The sequence below is a fragment of the Chlorocebus sabaeus genome, chromosome 11 (assembly GCF_047675955.1).
Source record: "Chlorocebus sabaeus isolate Y175 chromosome 11, mChlSab1.0.hap1, whole genome shotgun sequence".
Lineage (NCBI taxonomy): Eukaryota > Metazoa > Chordata > Mammalia > Primates > Cercopithecidae > Chlorocebus > Chlorocebus sabaeus.
Genome location: NC_132914.1, coordinates 49,157,211 through 49,174,952, shown reverse-complemented (window position 1 = coordinate 49,174,952; position 17,742 = coordinate 49,157,211). Strand labels below are relative to the sequence as shown.

General features: G+C 42.1%; 1 protein-coding gene across 3 annotated transcripts in view; it reads right to left on the bottom strand.

The window, feature by feature from the left end:
• SLC4A8 (solute carrier family 4 member 8) overlaps positions 1 to 17,742 on the bottom strand; it is an 89,305-nt gene that overhangs the window by 48,122 nt on the left and 23,441 nt on the right. For 2 of the 3 annotated variants that reach the window (XM_008003288.3, XM_037997101.2), the window contains exons 3-11: positions 15,059 to 15,205; positions 14,436 to 14,571; positions 12,974 to 13,134; positions 10,113 to 10,301; positions 9,008 to 9,099; positions 7,527 to 7,684; positions 6,322 to 6,409; positions 5,158 to 5,304; positions 3,598 to 3,698 (exon numbers count right to left, since the gene is read on the bottom strand). In XM_008003288.3, the coding sequence (XP_008001479.2) occupies positions 3,598 to 3,698; positions 5,158 to 5,304; positions 6,322 to 6,409; positions 7,527 to 7,684; positions 9,008 to 9,099; positions 10,113 to 10,301; positions 12,974 to 13,134; positions 14,436 to 14,571; positions 15,059 to 15,205 (1,219 nt within the window). Of the gene's footprint in view, positions 1 to 3,597; positions 3,699 to 5,157; positions 5,305 to 6,321; positions 6,410 to 7,526; positions 7,685 to 9,007; positions 9,100 to 10,112; positions 10,302 to 12,973; positions 13,135 to 14,435; positions 14,572 to 15,058; positions 15,225 to 17,742 lie in introns of all 3 variants that reach the window. The other variant, XM_037997100.2, reaches the window with a different exon arrangement.

Here is a 17,742-nt window from a genome sequence, read left to right as displayed (position 1 = left end):
CCTTAGTTTTAGCCTATCTGGCAAACCTAGCTTAGGTAAAGGAGCTATCTACATGGTCTAGCCTAAATCATGAGGCCTCAGGGTTTGGGGCCAATGCTTCAGTTAGTAATAAAGTGTCACTTTGTCTTGCTTTCTCCTCTAGGTAAATAGCCCCTCAATACCTTGCAGGCAGCAGTAATTTAGCTGGGGTAAGATTCAAGTATTTCTGGGTTCTTAGCTAACATAGCATCTTCTTATCCTGTGATTATCACCTCTTCATTACCAGTCATCTTCCTCTGGAGAGCATAATTCTGTGAGAAGAATCTCCCTGTATAATAGTGACCCCCTACACACACATACACACACACACACACACACACACACACACACACACTCTGAGGCTACCTGAGATGCTGCCATGAATACTCAGCCCCTAGACACAGGAGGAGAGGAGTGTCTGTGAGCAACAGACAAAAGATTTACGTGAAATGGATTTCTGAGAAGCCATGGAAAGGGAAGACATCTATCTGTCTAGCAGTGATTAAAAGGCAGGGAAAGATCTGAGCTCATATGGATGGTATAACTATAAATTAATAAAATAATTTCTGAACACTTTATGAAGTCAGCCTCATACCTCATTCATGCATAAAATCAGACTGTGGTTGCACATCTACAACAGATATTCATCAGGCATGGATGCTTCTTTCTGTACTTGGGATTTCCTTTCCCTTTCAACACTGTCCTTCACATTCAAGTTTTCTGGGGCAGGAGGCACACAGGGATATGAGTTTAATTTAAGCTTGATGCAAGAAAGGACTTACCCGTGTAGAGGGTCAGTAGGCTCTGGAGCATAGACTTAAGGAACCCTTCCCAGGAGGGCTTTAGAAACAGGCCAGCTATCCATTTGTCTGGTATACTTTGGAAGAAACCTGTTTGAAGTGTGGGGGGATCATCCAGATAGCAGCTCCTGATTCTTTTTTCCATTAACCCTTCCGAAAAGTGGCATCTCCCATAAGGGACAGAAATCTACCCTGAAAAGACCCTTTCCAGAGCACCCTCCTTGCTGTGGAGCTTGTGGCCTAGGAACACTCTAGTCATACTTTCTTCTTTGTTACTTATGGCATCCCTGCCTTAGTCAATATCAGGGAGGTTTAAGATCTGTCTTAACCCTGGCTTGAAGGGTCAGATCATACAGAACTCACAGTACCATTTCAATTTTGTCTTCTTTCCCACCTTCTTAGAGTCTACTTCACCCTGCCTTCAAATATTTCTCCATCCAACAAGGATAACATTCCCTAAGATGTTATTCAAGTTTTGCTCCAAGATTGTGCAACATGGCATGCATAAAGCAGTTTTGCATCTCAAAGAAACACAACTAATAGTCCAAAAAATTATAAAACCCAGGCTAATGTGGTTTTAATATGCAGTCCAGGAAAGTACAGAAACTTATAGGATGTCCACATGCAAAAAAAGGCTCACATTTACCTCCCACATAATTTGAGACTGAGAAAGAGCCCAGAGCTGGCCTGGAAATATGATCTTCGCAGCCATTATGTCACCTTGCTTAAGGGGCTACAATGGGAGAAAGGTCATATGGCTTGAGGCCCTTTACTAAGGGCTCTAAGGAAAATGACAGAAGCTCAGAAAGAGGAAGCATCTCCCATATGAAGCAGAGCTAAGCTCTGAGCCCAGAGCTTCCTTTTAGCTTTGTCAATTCCAGAAGTTCCTGACATGACATTATGGGAGAACTCCTTCAAACTCCATTTGAATTTGTGAGTTAAGATACTTGCGGTTTGTGAATAAGCATATGATCCTGGCAATATGGGATTTCCTTGGGGACATCAGATGCCATTTCCAAGATCTTATAACTGTTGAGATCCAATATAATGGTCTCCCAAACCCTCAGGTGGAATTGATTATAAGTGACCCCCTCTCACAAAGCCTGGGACGCTAATCCATTTGTTTTCTTTGGCACCAATAGCAACCTAAAATCTCACCTCTGCACAGATACTGGTTTGAGGAAAACCTTGTTGCCCTAAATTCTATTACTTTCAAACTCTTAAGTTCCTAAACTATGGGTACCCTTTATATCCAAAAGATAAATTATAATTTTGAAATATCAAATCCATACTCAAAACCTTTTCCTGAAAAAATTACCACCTCCTCTAGGAGAGTCTCTATCCTGGAACCCCTTCTGAGGACACATGCTTCCCTTGAACTGCCTCTCAATAGCAGGCCTCCCCACCCAACTGAGACCTCTCCCAACTTTAAAGAAAATGTTTTTTTAAAAGGGAAGGCTGATCCCTCTTTTCAGTGGCCCTTTCATTGCAAGCACTCCTTCTTTCCACCAATGCTCCCTCCCAGAGCACAGCTATCTTCCCCTACCCTCCAACACATTTTTCCTACCAGGAAACATGCTCCTCGTCAGGACACTGCTAGTCAAGTGCCATTCTCTCCTGTTTCTCTGTCTCCTCTCCTGGTTTCTCCCTGGATTTCCAAGATTGGAAAAATAAAATGCTTTCCACAATTCCAAAACAACTCTGAGTTTCCACTGGGTGGAGTGCTGAGGATAGAAGAGTAAGGAAAGCAACCTCAAGCAAGGAGGCAGAAAAGAAGAAAGCAAGGGGTTAGAGGACATAAAAGCTGCTTTCCATAATCTGAGTCCTGCCCTGAGAATCTCTACCCAGCAGAACCTTCTTAGACACAGTACAGCTTAACAGAGACAGAGTTATAGTCTCAGCCTTCTCTGGGAACACCTCTGGATATCACACTAACTCAAAATATCATTCTCGTTTACGACCTTCTGACCTAGGGAATAAAACCTCCTAGTCTGGGGACCTGCTTCCCTCACTTACCTCCTCCTTGGACATCTGTCCTTAAAATGTTGGCCTAGAAGAGTAGATTGCCTATTCTGAGGCACACACACCTAAAATAGTACCTGTCTTCCTACTCTAAGGGAGTTTCTTAACCTAAAATGATCACTCAACATTTATCATACCTAGTCCATTCCATGCTACAGAACAGACATCATTCTAAAAGTATTCATTCATTTCATTCATTTGGCAGATATTGAGACCCTACTCTGTTCAGGGCACTGTGCTGGGTCCTAGGAATATAATGGAGCCCCTGCTCTTTGGGAACAAACAGTCTAGCAGAAAAGACAATAGATCAACCAATAACAATAAAGTATGATAAAGGCTGTAATGTGGGGAAGGGAGGTCAGAGCTCAATACTGTGATATTACATAGCAGGAACATCTAACCTCATCCAGAAAGAGTCCTAGAAGGCTTTCCAAAGGAAGTGACACAAGAACTGAGACTAAGGATAGGTAGGAGTTAGCAAGGAGATGAGGAAAGGGAAGAGTGTTCAAATCAGAGTGAACAATGGTAGGAAGGACTGGAGGTGAGACAAAACATGGTAGGTGATTTGAGAAACTTGAAAGAATACGATATTTGATATATTCATAATACTTTTAGTCAGTGGTTCCATTTGAAATGTCATTCTTCAGCCAATAAATTCCCACTACAGAGAAGTAGGCTGAAAGAAAGAGGATGCCTCATTGCTTTACATAACTTCTACCCAATAAGCAGCATTGCTGTAAAACGTCCCAGGACTTACCGCCCAGTGCGCTGAAGTTCTGGCCCACTGTGACCTCCATGTGGTTCCTGTTCTATGTGGCAAACATTTCCATTTGGAACTCCAGGCATTTTCCTTTTTTCCTTTTAACAGAAGACTACAAAATTAGTAAAGGTAACATCTATCTTTCCATCCTGCTATCAGCAAGGAGTGGCAATGGGATAACCCAAAAGCAACCAAAAATGCCCAAGTGTTTGTAGCTTTCAAATACACTTACTGGGCCGGGCGCGGTGGCTCAAGCCTGTAATCCCAGCACTTTGGGAGGCCGAGACGGGCGGATCACGAGGTCAGGAGATCGAGACCATCCTGGCTAACACGGTGAAACCCCGTCTCTACTAAAAAATACAAAAAAAACTAGCCGGGCGAGATGGCGGGCGCCTGTAGTCCCAGCTACTCGGGAGGCTGAGGCAGGAGAATGGCGTAAACCCGGGAGGCGGAGCTTGCAGTGAGCTGAGATCCGGCCACTGCACTCCAGCCTGGGCGACAGAGCAAGACTCCGTCTCAAAAAAAAAAAAAAAAAAAAAGAAACAAATACACTTACTGACTTGATGCAGTTTATTGACTTTACTGAAACACACACACACACACACCCCATAATTTCTCTTCCTGTTGCATAGTACCTGACTCCTAACTAAGCCTTGTCTAGAAAGAGAAAAATGGGGGCTTTGGCATCAAATATGACCTAAGTTCCAGTTTCAAATCTGCCTCTGTGTAATCTTACTTTACCTTAAAATCTTGCCCTAGAAGATAGTTTTATTCCTCATTTTGTAAAACTAGAGATAGCAATATCTTTTGAGGGATGTTCCCGGGAAGGCTGAATTTGCATATATAAAGCACCTGGCTGGTGTCTAGTATACAGTAGGAGTTCCTTTCTCATCTTTAATATGTCAGAAAGATATCAGACATTCTATTTGCTCTCTTTATACAACTTGATTTTTTCATTTGATGACTTGTATACAATGTAGTCACAAGAAATGTTCTCCCTTCTCTCTGCTATTTCACATTAATCCTTCAAAATTTGGCTTAAAATTCATCCTCAGGTAATCCTGACTAACCCCATCACACCTGAGCCAATTTATGTTACGCAAATTCTTTTTTTTTTTTTTGAGGTGGAGTCTCGCTCTGTCACCTAAGCTGGAGTGCAGTGGCACCATCTCGGCTCACTACAACCTCTGCCTTCCAGGTTTAAGCGATTCTCCCGCCTCAGACTCCCAAGTAGCTGGGATTATAGGCACCCACCACCACACCTAGCTAATTTTTGTAATTTTAGTAGAGATGGGGTTTCACCATGTTGGCCAGGCTGGTCTCAAACTCCTCACTTCAGGTGATCCACCTGCCTCAGCATTCCAAAGAGCTGGGATTACAGGTGTGAGCCACGACACCCGGCCCAGATTTATTTTTATTACTGTTTTGATATTCTAGGTGCGCCAAAACAGGGCTGCATCTTGATATATTTAGCATATACCCACATGGTCTTTGTTTTGTCCATGGTGGGCAGTCAGTAAGTGACAATAGCCACATTGGCTGATGTGCATACATTACCTGGGAAGGGACGTTTTTGGGTGGCTCAATTCTAATGGAGGGATCCCACTCTCCTGGAGGGAGCACCGTCACCTGGTCTAGGAACTCATCAATTCCTGCCAGGAGATCATCTCGCTCTTTTGCTTTATATGCTACGTCATGAAAAATCTACGGAGAAGAAAAAACCCTCAGGAAAGTTAAAAGTAACTTTACATGAAACAGTCACCAGTGGATATGGTGAAAAATGAATACAATCTCTTGATTTTTATCTCTGTCATGGGGATCTGAGATGCAGAAAACTTTAGCATTTAGAGAAGTACAAGGATAAAAGGATTTTAAAAGTGTGGAAAGAGATGCATCAAAAAGAGCTAAATACATGTCTGCTAGTATAAGAAGAGATAAGACATGATTCTAAAGTTGTACAATTATGTAACCTCCACAAAGGATGGAAGGAAAGGCAAGATGTATGAAAAAAAAATTTTTTTAAATTAGTTTTCCCAGGTTGAGAGGGAAAGTTTCTTGATCATGAAGGCTGGAAACACTGGATGGAATTACTAATGAAAGTCCTTCATGAATTAAGCCTACCAATCAAAGAAAGCTGATAAAAAACAGGCCACACCTCCCTCTGCCGCCTAAGGTATATGCCTTGAAAGCCATACTTTGCAGTTTACCAAGCAGTGCAGTCCTTATCAGAGTATGCACTGTGGGTTCTATGTCAAAATGTCAAAATGTCTGGTTGTTTTGGTACAGACTAGTCAAGATATTCACACTACACTGCCTGAGGTCATACCCATGACCTTATACAAACCGGTCTCATTTAATGGAACAGGAGTGAGGTTTCTATATGTAAATAGCTTGAATGTATTTAATTAACCATCTTCTCTTGAAAGTTAAGCCAACCTTAATATATTTCTCTCTATATCCTACTTGGCAATAATAGTTTCCCCAGAAAAAGATTTCTCTGCATTCTTGATTACTCAAAAAAGGAGAGATAACATAGGAAGAAAAATCCTTTAGAGCTTGGTCCTTCCACACTAGGCTCTCAGAGAAGTGCCCTGAACTACTTCCCAGCAGACATTGCAATGGAAAGTATTTTATCCCCAACAACTAGCATAGTGCCTGGCACAGAGTAAATATTCAATAAATATTTATGAGATGGAAGACTGAAGCAGAAGTTGCACATACCTCATCTGTCATGATGGTGGCCATGGATCTGCCAATCTCATGGTACTGCTGACCTTTCCCTACTGGACCCAATAAGATAAACAAAAATCTGGCAAAACATACAGAGGAGGAAATTACGTGAGTAAATATAAAGAAGAGCTATTAGTACTCTCTAAACAGCATAAGATTTCTCTCTCCTATCATACAGAAATCATCACTGCACCTTCAAAAAAAAAACAAAAAACAAAAAAAAACAAAAAAAAAACAAGGAGACAGTAATAAAGGAGCACTTTGAGTTGCTTTGACCTAATAATAGCTCTACTATGGGCATTGGAAGCTATTGTGTGGCATCATTCAATGATGTGGTTACATTTCTTAGGGTTTCCATAGACACACTTCCTAGCTGTAGAAAATATGCTTTTTCAAAACATGGCACTGTGGTGCAAATTCAAGGTTGTCTGAATTCCACTTATTGTTCTAATCAGAAAATGATGGGGAGAGGAGAGGGATAAGGAAGTTGAAATGATCAAGCCTTACATAGGAGTCTAAATGTGTTCTGGACATCTGAATACTCTCTGTAAGTAGCAGGGCTCCGAATCACCAGCATCACCACCTTCAGAGTGCATGAATAGCCTTTTGAACAAATGCTTGTATATCTGCAAACCATGCAAACCCTGCCAGAATTGTGTAAAGGGAAACAAATACCTTTATTCAGAGACGTTTCCCTGGAATATGGCTCTATAGAACTGAGAAGATAAGACTTGGCTTCCTATTTTAACAAGTTACTGGCCCTTGCTATGTCCTGTGAATGGTCTCAATTCTCTGTTTCCAAGACTGAACATACTGTGCAGTCACAGCCTGAGAAATCTCAGAATTCCTTTTCATGGTGGTTAATCAAATATACCTCAATTTTCTGAGATTACTGATTTTTTTTTAAAAAAAGGACAGAGTCTCACTCTGTCACCCACACTGGGGTGCCATGATGCCATCCTAGGATTCTAGCTCATTGCAGGCTCAAACTCCTGGGCTCAAGTAATTCCCCACCTCAGCCTCTCAAGTAGCTGGGATTAGAGGCACACACCAGCACATCTGGCTTTTCTGCTCAATTATAAACACCATTCCTAAAATTAATTAATTCTAAACTTCAGTATTAACTGGTTTCTTCTACCAGCACTACATAAATTTGAATATTAGATAGAATGCATGAGTTTTATCTTTGCCTTTACCTTGTTGGGATTGGTACTTCTGTTAGGCCTGAGAGAAGAACAGCTGGAGACAGCCTCACAAAGGCAACAATGGGACGGTCCAAAATATCCACCTCTCCAACCAGGACATTGGAGGCCTCAGCCCCAGTAGGAATTTTTTTCATGAAATGAAGGTCTACCTGAAAGTTCAAAAGAATCCTCTGACAACTTGGGAACCACCACCTTAAATATCATTTTTTAAATTTTTATTTACTTTTTTTTTGAGACAGAGTCTTACTCTGTCACCCACGCTGGAGTGCAGTGGCGCAATCTCAGCTCACAGCTCTCTGCCTGCCAGGTTCAAGCAATTCTTGTGTTTCAGGCTCCCCAGTAGCTGGAATTACAGGCATGCACCACCATGTAAAGCTAATTTTTCCGTATTTTTAGTAGAGATGGGGTCTTGCCATGTTGGCCAGTCTAGTCTCAAACTCCTGGCCTCATGTGATCCACCCGCATCAGCCTCCAAAAGTGTTGAGATCACAGGCGTTAGCCACGGCACCCAGCACCATCACCTTAAATATCAATCACCCTCCTCATACCTTACACTCATATGTCATTTTATGGTTAGCAAATGTTTTCTTACACTATTTTATTTGATCCTTACAAAAACCCCAGAAGGAAGATATGACAGACTGTATTCGTCCCACTTAAAGGAAAAAAAAAAATGAAGTATCTGAAACCCAGAGAGGTGAAGTTGCCTTGCCCAGGACCACAGAGCTTTTAAGGTATAGATTTGGATTTTAAAACCAGGTATTCTTATTTCAATCCCAGTCCCCTAAGCTTCCTCCAAGAGAAATGTTTCTGAAGCTCTGGGTCACATTCTTTCCCTTTTTAAACACTCAAATGTTTTGTCAGGGGTTTCAGGTTTTCTAAATAAAATGGATAGCCTTATGAGCAGAGAAAGTGATAAGACACTATCTGTGTTTTAGAAACACAGTGTCAAAGACAGACCAGAGCAAGGAAAGGCTAGAGACAAGGAGACCAAGGCTTGGACCAGAAGCTGCAGTGAGGCACTGCTACTACAGAAGGCCTCAGATACCAAAGTCACAGTCCTCAAGGAGAGCTTCAACCAAGAATTAGTTTTAGGAGACATCTGTCTCTAAACAGATATCCAAAATACTGTTTTGACAAAACCCTTGGGGGTGAGAAGGAACTGCTGGAGAGCAGGCACCAAAAAAATAATTGAAAAATCAAGAGATCTGTGTTAGGGAAGATTCTAAGTAGCCAGTCTCAGTTTTCAGTAGGTTGAATCCGGAGGAAGAAACTGTTGAGTCAGCTTCATCCAGGCTGAAGCAGAAGGGAAAAGACATGCACACATGGGCCTCCTTTTATGCAGAAAAAGCTCTAGTCTTAGGGAAAGAGTCTTGAAACACTAAATCTTACCCAGATTCCAGCAATTAAACTCTGGATTCCACTAAAAAGAACCTTAGGCCTAGAAGCCAATTTCCCATGACTCTGCTCACCTTGCTTAAATCCACAGGACTATGTTCACAATTCACTCCATTTTTTACTTCAAGATTTGTAGTTGGAACAGACTGAGGAGACACGGTTTGACCTATTTGGAGAAAATCAAACAAAATCCTGAGTCCCTGCCCTTTTCCCCTTCTGATACATCCCACCCAGTATCAGTTGGTTCTGCCTTCTCCTGCAAAGCCTACATAGAAAAGAGGTTAAGATGACTATGAAGTCAAGATCCACACATATCTTTCTCCTTATCTACTAGTTAGTGGTAAGAGAAGGACAGAGCTCTTGCTACTTCTGCACCTTCTATCTGAACACATTTATGAGCCTCTTTTATTTCTCTATTAAGGCAGTGATCCTTCACCAGACGTGCATATGAGAGACCCCTATGGAAAACTTTTCAAAAATATAGATTCCCAGGCATATCCCCTGCACATGGTGATTCAATATGAGTAGAGACCAGGAAATAAATGTAGATGAGACCCTGCCTGGCCACAGGAAAAGGAACCAATCAGTAGCTGAAATTCTGAGTGCTTATAATCCACCATGCATCTGGCTAAGGCTTTACATGGATTAACTCATTGAAGTTCACAATAAATTTGTGGAGTAGGTCCTATTATTACTCTTACTCTATAGGTAAGAAAGTGAGACTTAAAGAGGCTTAGTAGGGTGCCCAAAGTCATACATTTTGTGAGCGGTAAAGCCACAATCACAAGCCTACAAGTCTGACTCAAGAACCTAGTCTACTGTATTTTGCCTCCCTAATCTAAGACATTTGTTTGCTTCTAAAAAGCTCCAGTTTACCTTCTCTGGTCTCAAATTATCCCCAATGTGGCTATCTCTCAAAAGCTACATCAGTTCTGAGGCCACCCTGGGGCATAAGTCCCTCATCTTGGATCCGTTAAAACCTATCTGAGGAATGCCATGAGACAGAGATGGGCACCAGTCCCAGTCACCAATCTTACCAGTCTTGAAAAAGTACTAAGTGCCTAAGTGGACATGGAAACATATTAGACAAATACAGCCCCTACCCCTAGTAAGTCAGTATCTCCAACTAGTTCCCAATGTCTTATTAATAAAGAGAGAAAAATCACCTAATAATCTTACCATGTTTATCCATCGAATGAGGATCAGACTGCTTCTTGCCAACCTCAGCGAAGGAGCGAACAATGGGAATGAGGTTGTTTCTCTTCTTTTCATTCTGATGATGATGCTTTTTGAGAAGGGCTTCCCGCACTTTAACCCTCATGCTGTCATTCAGGTCACTGGACAGTTCTTGCTGATCCAGGATCAGGTCTGGAAAGTAGGCACTCACATGAACACTCAGACTGAGGGTTAATGAACCCAAGGAGGCCAACATCAGGTGGATCGGGGTAAAGGGCATAGAGTAGGGGGAAGCAGCTCCACTAGGGTCATTGAGGTGCAATTTCAGCTTCATGTCTGAAAGTACCATTTGATGATAGTGACTGCGAAAAGTTATACTTTATTCATGTAACAAATTATTATTATTGGACATAGTAACTAGTGAGTACTAGCACAACAATTTTTACAAATGAGGAAACTGAGGCCCAAATGCTAGAAAATTCTCCAACGTCTTACATCTAGCAGTTTGCAGAGCTGGGATTCAAATTCAGGACTGTATAATTTGAAAGTTCACATTATCACCTACTTTGTTCTGTCATCTGCCAAATTTCCCCTACATTCCCTTCCTCCAAGATTTTAACACTGCTGTAATTGTCAAGAAGAACTATAACTGTAGAACTCCAAAGGGATATTTAGAAGAGGAATCTATAAGAAAAATTAAGTTAACTAACCACTCACCCCAGACAATTACCACCAAGTATCACCTTTAAACCTATCAAGCCCAACAGAGTTGAAGGGGAAAAAAATCTCAATACCTAGGGATAAGTGGCAGTCAACAGAGCAGTTATCAGGATGGGTTCTGGAGTTAAAGGCCCACATTGTTTCCCTGTTCTACCACTTTCTAGCTGTGTGATCTTGAGCAAGGTATATAATCTCTCTATACCTCAGTTCTTCATCTGTAACATGGAGCTCATATTATCTGTCAGAAGGTTGTTACGGGAAATTAAACGAGATGATATAGAGAGAGTGCTGACTTTCCTTTATGCACTTTACTCTGTATCACTAAAATATTATGAATATATTAGGTACCTGATGTGAAGAATCATAGCACTTTACTTCAGTCCTACATACTACTTCAAAAGCCTCCCAAAAACCTCAACCTATCCTCAATTTCTAATTCCATCCACGACTATCCAAGTACTAGAAGCAATAAATGAGGAAAATCTATTTCATATTCAAGCTGAAGAGGCACATTTCTGCATTTTTAACCTTTATATTCATTGGTTCCTTCCCCCGATATTATAATCATGCTTCAGGACCCTTCATCTTGGGGGAAAAAAAAAGAACATCCACCTCATGTCTCCCTCTATCTATCGTCTCCTGTCTCTCTTATCACTTAAAGTTATCAGAAGAAAAATTATCCACCCCTTAACTGCCACTGCCCACAGTGCAGGTGATCTCACCTGAACTACTGCAATAGCCTAATGCATTTCTCCCATCAATTCACCCTCCATATTGCTGTCATCATTATCTTTCTAATATGCAAAATCTGATTGATCATTACCCTGTCCAAAACTCTCCAGTGACTGCTGTTGTTTACAAAGTTTTAAACAGCTTCAATGGCTCCCAGGGATTCTTCTCCCTAACAAACAACCTTTTTAGGGACATTCATGGGATTTCAGACAAATAGTCAAAAGTTAGCAAAATGTGACTCCAATGATGAACATGAGAATTTCATTTTTCCCAGGCAGAGTGATACTTCTGGGGTACCTCCCTGAAAAAGAGGGGGACCCAATGTCCCATCAGTGCTTACCCCTCCCCTGGGTCCTCCTATGATCCCAGAGAGACAGAATGACTTGGATACTTGAAATAGAGAAAGATTTGGAGAAATATTTCTTTAACCTGTCCAGCCAAACAGAACCAATTCAAGGGAAAACTCACACCATGCGCCCAGGTGTTTCTCCATGCAGGCCCCAAACACAGTAACTTAACACTCAATCACTTCAGGAAGAACAATCAGACATCTCCCCTTCACATCTTACTGAAGAGGTAGAGGCACTTTGGCTCAAGTTCCTGCATATCTGCCCTAGATGCTATATTTTAAAGTCTTTAATTCTCTTTACTCCTTTTTTTCCACACAACTTCCAATTGTCCCTTTCTCTAATTATTATCAAGCATGTCTCTGTCGTTGCACTTATTTTAATTGTCATTTCCATGGCTATTTCCCCCACTTGAAGGTGAGCTCCTTGAAGGCAGGAACCATTTCTTTCTTTTTCTTTTTTTCTTTTTTTTAAGAGACAGGGTCTCACTCTGTCACCTAGGCTGGAGTGCAGTGGCACAATCTTGGCTCACTGCAGCCTTGACCTCCCAGGCTCAAGTGATCTTCATGCCTCAGCCTCTTGAATAATTGGGACTACGGGTATGAGCCACCATGCCCCGTTAATTTTTGTATATTTTGTAGAGACAGGGTTTCACCGTGTTGACCAGGCTGGCCTGGAACTGCTGAGCTCAAGTTATCCACCCACCTTGGCATCCCGAAGTGCTGGGATTACAGGTGTGAGCCACCGTACCCAAGGGGACTTTATTCCCCCATGCCTAGCACATTACCAGGTATATAGCAGATACAAAATAAAACATTTGCTGAATAAACAGACAAATGGAAACTTAACACCATGTCATTTGAATCCCATAATACACCTGTGAAGTAGGTAGAGTTGTTTGTTAGCCTGAAACACTTCCCACAGTCAAGGACATTGAGGCCTGGAAGGTTGTGGCTTGCCCAAGGTCACACAAGCCACAGTATTCTTTCTGCCACACCACACTCTTTTTTTTCCCACTCTTAAATTTATAAGAAAGTTTCTCTGTTTTTCCTTCCCCAACCTTACCTGAAATTTCTTCTATGCTATTTGCACGCATATCCAGAAGGACTGTTCCATTAATAAGGCAGCTCCTTAGCTCAAACAGGCTGTGCAATGAAAGGGTTGCCACATAAGGCTTGCTCCAGCGTTCTCCTCCATCTTCAACATCTTCTTCAAACTTCAGCCACCTGAAAGCATTACAAATAACTAGATGCCAAAGATAGAAAATGAGGAATTTTTAAGAGAGAATCTTCAATGTAAGCCACAGAGGAAAATATCTGGATAGCCATACTGAACATTGTAAAATCTAATCTATATGTTCAGGGTACATTGATAAGTGAAAAAAGCAGGAAATAGAACACTGCAAGATTGAGTATAGTTTAATTCCATTCTCATTTTTTAAAAAATTTTAAAAGTCAAATACCTACATGTATAAGACACCAAATATTACATTCCTCACTAACCCTGCAGCTGTGGAATTACAGACAATTTTTTTCTTTTTGCTTATCTTTATTCTTAAACTTTCTATAATAAGCATGAGTTACCTGTACAATTAAAAACATAGATTTAATCTATATCATTTGGACACACTGACAAATCACATTAATAAAATGATATTTTTCTTTTTATCATTGTCCTATGTGACCTTTAGTGTTCAGTGTTCTGTGTGACCTTTAGAAGTCTGCCAAGACGGAATAACAAAAGACTGATTGCCTTTTCACTTAGTACCAGGTCAATTGGCCTGTTTAAATCTCTCAACCCATAACATTTACAATACAGCAGGCATCCAGCAAGAACTGTTTCAGTGAGAGCTGAAGCCACACTTCCCTAATTACCCACCTCGCTCCTTCCTCGAGGCTCAGGCATCATCTGTAAGGTTCACTGGTCAGTTACTAGAGGAGCCTAGACATGTCCTTGGTTATCCTGAGGGCTCTTCTGGGATTTGAGTCTCAGAGAAGCATAGTTATTCTGCAACCACTCCAGGAAGCCTACAGTCAGGCTGGATATAATCCCAAGGGTCTCTATGAGGTTGAATTGTCCCAGAGGAAGTTAAAGTCTCAAAAACTCTGTAACTGCCGGTGAATTTGAACCCTATAGTTCACTTGCAGAAGAAGTCTGGACCTATGCTGCGTCTGCTAAACTAGGTCCCCACGAAGGTGGCCCTGTCTACATCTTCTAAGCCAGACCTATAATAGTACCAAGATAGCCCATAAACTTACCCTGAGCCCCAAACAAATGAGAGGGGAACCCTGAATATCCCATGTTATTTCACCAATCCCATGCTCGAGGTCAACTGGCATAGATATCACCAAAGATATCATAAAGATGCCAACACCAAAACTGTCCATGGGAGACGCTGGAACATCAGTCCCCATGTCAGTCACAGCTTCTCCCAAGAAGAAATAAGGCAGGCAGGCCTGTCACTTGCTGAAAGGTATACATTTGCCTACCCAAGCAGATCTTGATGCAGGCCATTTTGGGGCCTTACCTGGCTGTTTCCTTCCACTCAGCATCTTCTCCCTCTTTCATACAGATCTCATCCAGCTCTGTAAACAGCTCATGAGGCACATGCTCTTCATCTTCCTCGGTGCCAAGAATGAACTGAACACGCTGAGATGGTGTGTCTAGGAAATCAACCAAAGAGAAAGGTCTGCTCTAGCCTCACACTTAGAACAGAAATAGCATTCTTCCCTACCTAACAACTTTAGGAATATATATAGACAACGAATGCAGAAGAAAAATATTTCTTTATTCTCAGAGGAAAAGCTACTCTGCAGAAGTAGCTTCATGGGAGGAAAAATTTATGAATGAAGACCACTTGAAGAAAACCCACAAGAAACTGGAAAACTGATGAATTTTTATCAAAAAGATTGGCTAATTCTCTAGCAAGGGATTTTACCTATTACGGTATTGATTTTAGGAGGTCAGAACTGTGAAGTTTTCATGAAAATATTTTTGCCTCTTAGAGGCATTTCTTCTTGGAAGGAAGCTCTGAAAATCCTACAAAAAGGCTCAAGAATCAAGACCAGCTTCTAATGTCAGTCACATGTCCCCTCAGCCTCCCCATGCCTCTGGGCCATGGACACCCACCCTGTCTCCCAAGGCCATTACCGTGGGCCAGGGCTTCCAGGCCTTCCTCCCCCTGGCTGGCTCCTTTGCCCCGCCCTCGTCTCCGGTGCTTCTGGCCATGAGTGCGGTGGTGCCGATGGCTCTGCCGGCCAAGCGGCATCCGAACTCCCACATATAGAGTTCTATGACCTGGAAAGAAGCAGAAGGTCTGTGGAAAGAACTCCTTTAGTTAAAAAAAGAAAAAAAAGAAAAAGCCTAGCATAGTTAACAGAAAAAAACATCACAGTTCTTTGGTCTGGTCACACTCTGGAATAACAAAACTTCAAAGACTTCCAGGAGTAAAGATACAGAGATTTTGGAGTTGAAGGTCTCTTCCTTTGTCCTGCACATGCCTGCAAACTTCACAGAGATCTTGTGAAGACTGAAGAAATAATGTGATTTCCAAACTGTAAAGGCTGATTCAGATGTTATTGTTATGACAATGACAATTTGACTGAGTGATTTTTTTTAAAGGCAATACAGCTGCTCTATGACAAGTGTGGCAGGTCTTGGCAGACAGGCAGTTTAGAAAAGTGGTTAAGAGCACAGGTAAGGCTCAAATCAGCCCACCTGGGTCCAAAACTCAATTCCATCATTCACTTGCCATGTGACCTTGAACAATTTATCCAATCTCTCTGTGACTCATCTTTAAGAAGAAATATTAAAAGTTTAGCAGTTAAACTCACAGAGTTTTCATAAGCAATAAATAAGGTTATGCATGAAAAATGCTTAACACAATGCCTGGAATAAATTGTAGCAGCCTAGGATGTATTCATCCTAGGATCAGCTTCCATTATTTTATTTTCTACATTGTAGCACACACAATCTAGAACAGTACTAAAAGAGACTAGTTATAAGTCATGAGGAGGGTGAGGCTAGAGTTAAAAAAAGACATTAAATACTGTACGGAGAGAGGGGAATATGAGAAAATAAGTGACCCAATATTGTTCCCTCCCTAGTTCCTCTGCTCCTATTCCTTCTTTTCTTTTCCTCCTATTCTTTTCTTCTTGAGACAGTATCTCACTCTGTCATCCAGGCAGTAGCCTGGTCATATCTCACTGCAACCTCGAACTCCTGGGCTCAAGCAATCCTCCACCTCAGTCTCCCAAGTAGCTAAGAATACAGGTGTGCACCACCACACCCAGCTAATTTTTCAATTTTTTGTAGAGACGGGGTCTGGCCACGTTGCCCAAGCTGATCTCAAACTTCTGGCCCCAAGCAATCCTACTGTCTCCACCTCCCAAAGCGCGGGGTTTACATGGCATGAGTCACCACATCTGGCCTCATTCCTTCTATAAGCCTGCTTTTGTTTTGATCCAGATTTCCAGGTCTCTGTCACCTCTACCTGGCCTTGCCTTGCCTTCTTGCCAAACCTGAAGCCCAGAATTTGGGGCTGCTGATGCTCCCATGCCCAAGGCACCATGCCTTGGTCTTCTCCCATTTCTGCCTGGTTACTGCTGCTCAGCACTCTAGATCTCAGACCCATTCCCCACATCTTCCACCAAAGGAGCTGTTCTAATCCTTAGCCACTGTCTTCAAATCCACAACCTTATCCACATTCCTTCCTGCTGAGAGCAGGTGACATTACTTCAGTTCTTTTCTTTCCTTTTTTTTTTTTTCTTTCTTTTTTAGATAGGGTCTCACTCTGTGGCCCAGGCTGGAGTGTGGTGGTATGATCACCACTCACTGTAGCCTTGAACTCCCAAGTTCGAGTGATCCTCCCATGTAGCTGGCACCACAGGTGTGTACCACCACACCCAGCTAATTTTTTTGATTTTTAGTAGAGACAAGGTCCTGCCATGTTGCCCAGGTTTGTTTCAAACTCCTGAGCTCAAGCTATTCCCCTGCTTTGGCCTCCCAAAGTACTGGGATTACAGGTGTGAATCACTGCATCCAACCCTCACTTCAATTTTTCCTGAGAAGAGACGGAAGAAGTTCTTCTCTTCCTCAGTCTGGCCCCCTCTCCTCTGCCAAGCTGGGTATGTTAATGAGTATGACTCTCTATATCATTGCCTCCCACCCCTCTAATGTCCTGTTGTTTCTGTTATCCTCAGTCTCTCCTTTCCATCCATCCCTGCCACAGGTTTCTCCTGACTTCTTAAAAAGAAACCTTCCTAAGCAGTGCTACCCTCCCAAGCTTCTGCTGTTTCCTCTTTCCTTCTCTATCAAACCACTTCCAAAAGCAGACACAGCCTGACTCCCTTTCCGCACCACTTCCTTGTTCCACAGCCTCTGCATATGGCTTCTGATCCCAGTCTGTGCTGAAGCTTCCCTCGTTAGGGCCACCACACCACTCTTCACCAAATCTCTATCATCTTACATCTCTCTCAGCTTAGTTCAAAAGACTTTCTTGAGAGCCCACACGTTGCAGGCAGTATCCAAACCACCTGGATGCTCTGTGTTCCCTGAGCTCCGGTGCCACTGCCCTCCCCTGGTTCACTTGCACTACTCTGACTGTGCTGCTGCATCCCCCAACAAATCACCAAAGGAAAGCTCCTCAGTTTTCTGTCCTTGGCCCTTTTCTTCTCTCTTTTTAGTGTTAAACATTCTTCTATTTTCAAAGTTCACTTCTGCAAATGACCTTCAAATCTCTATCTACAATGATTAACATGTCACAAAGCAAACTCACCATCCTCCATCTCAAATCGGTCTTATACTCATTCCATGTTTCTGTTCATGGCCTTGCC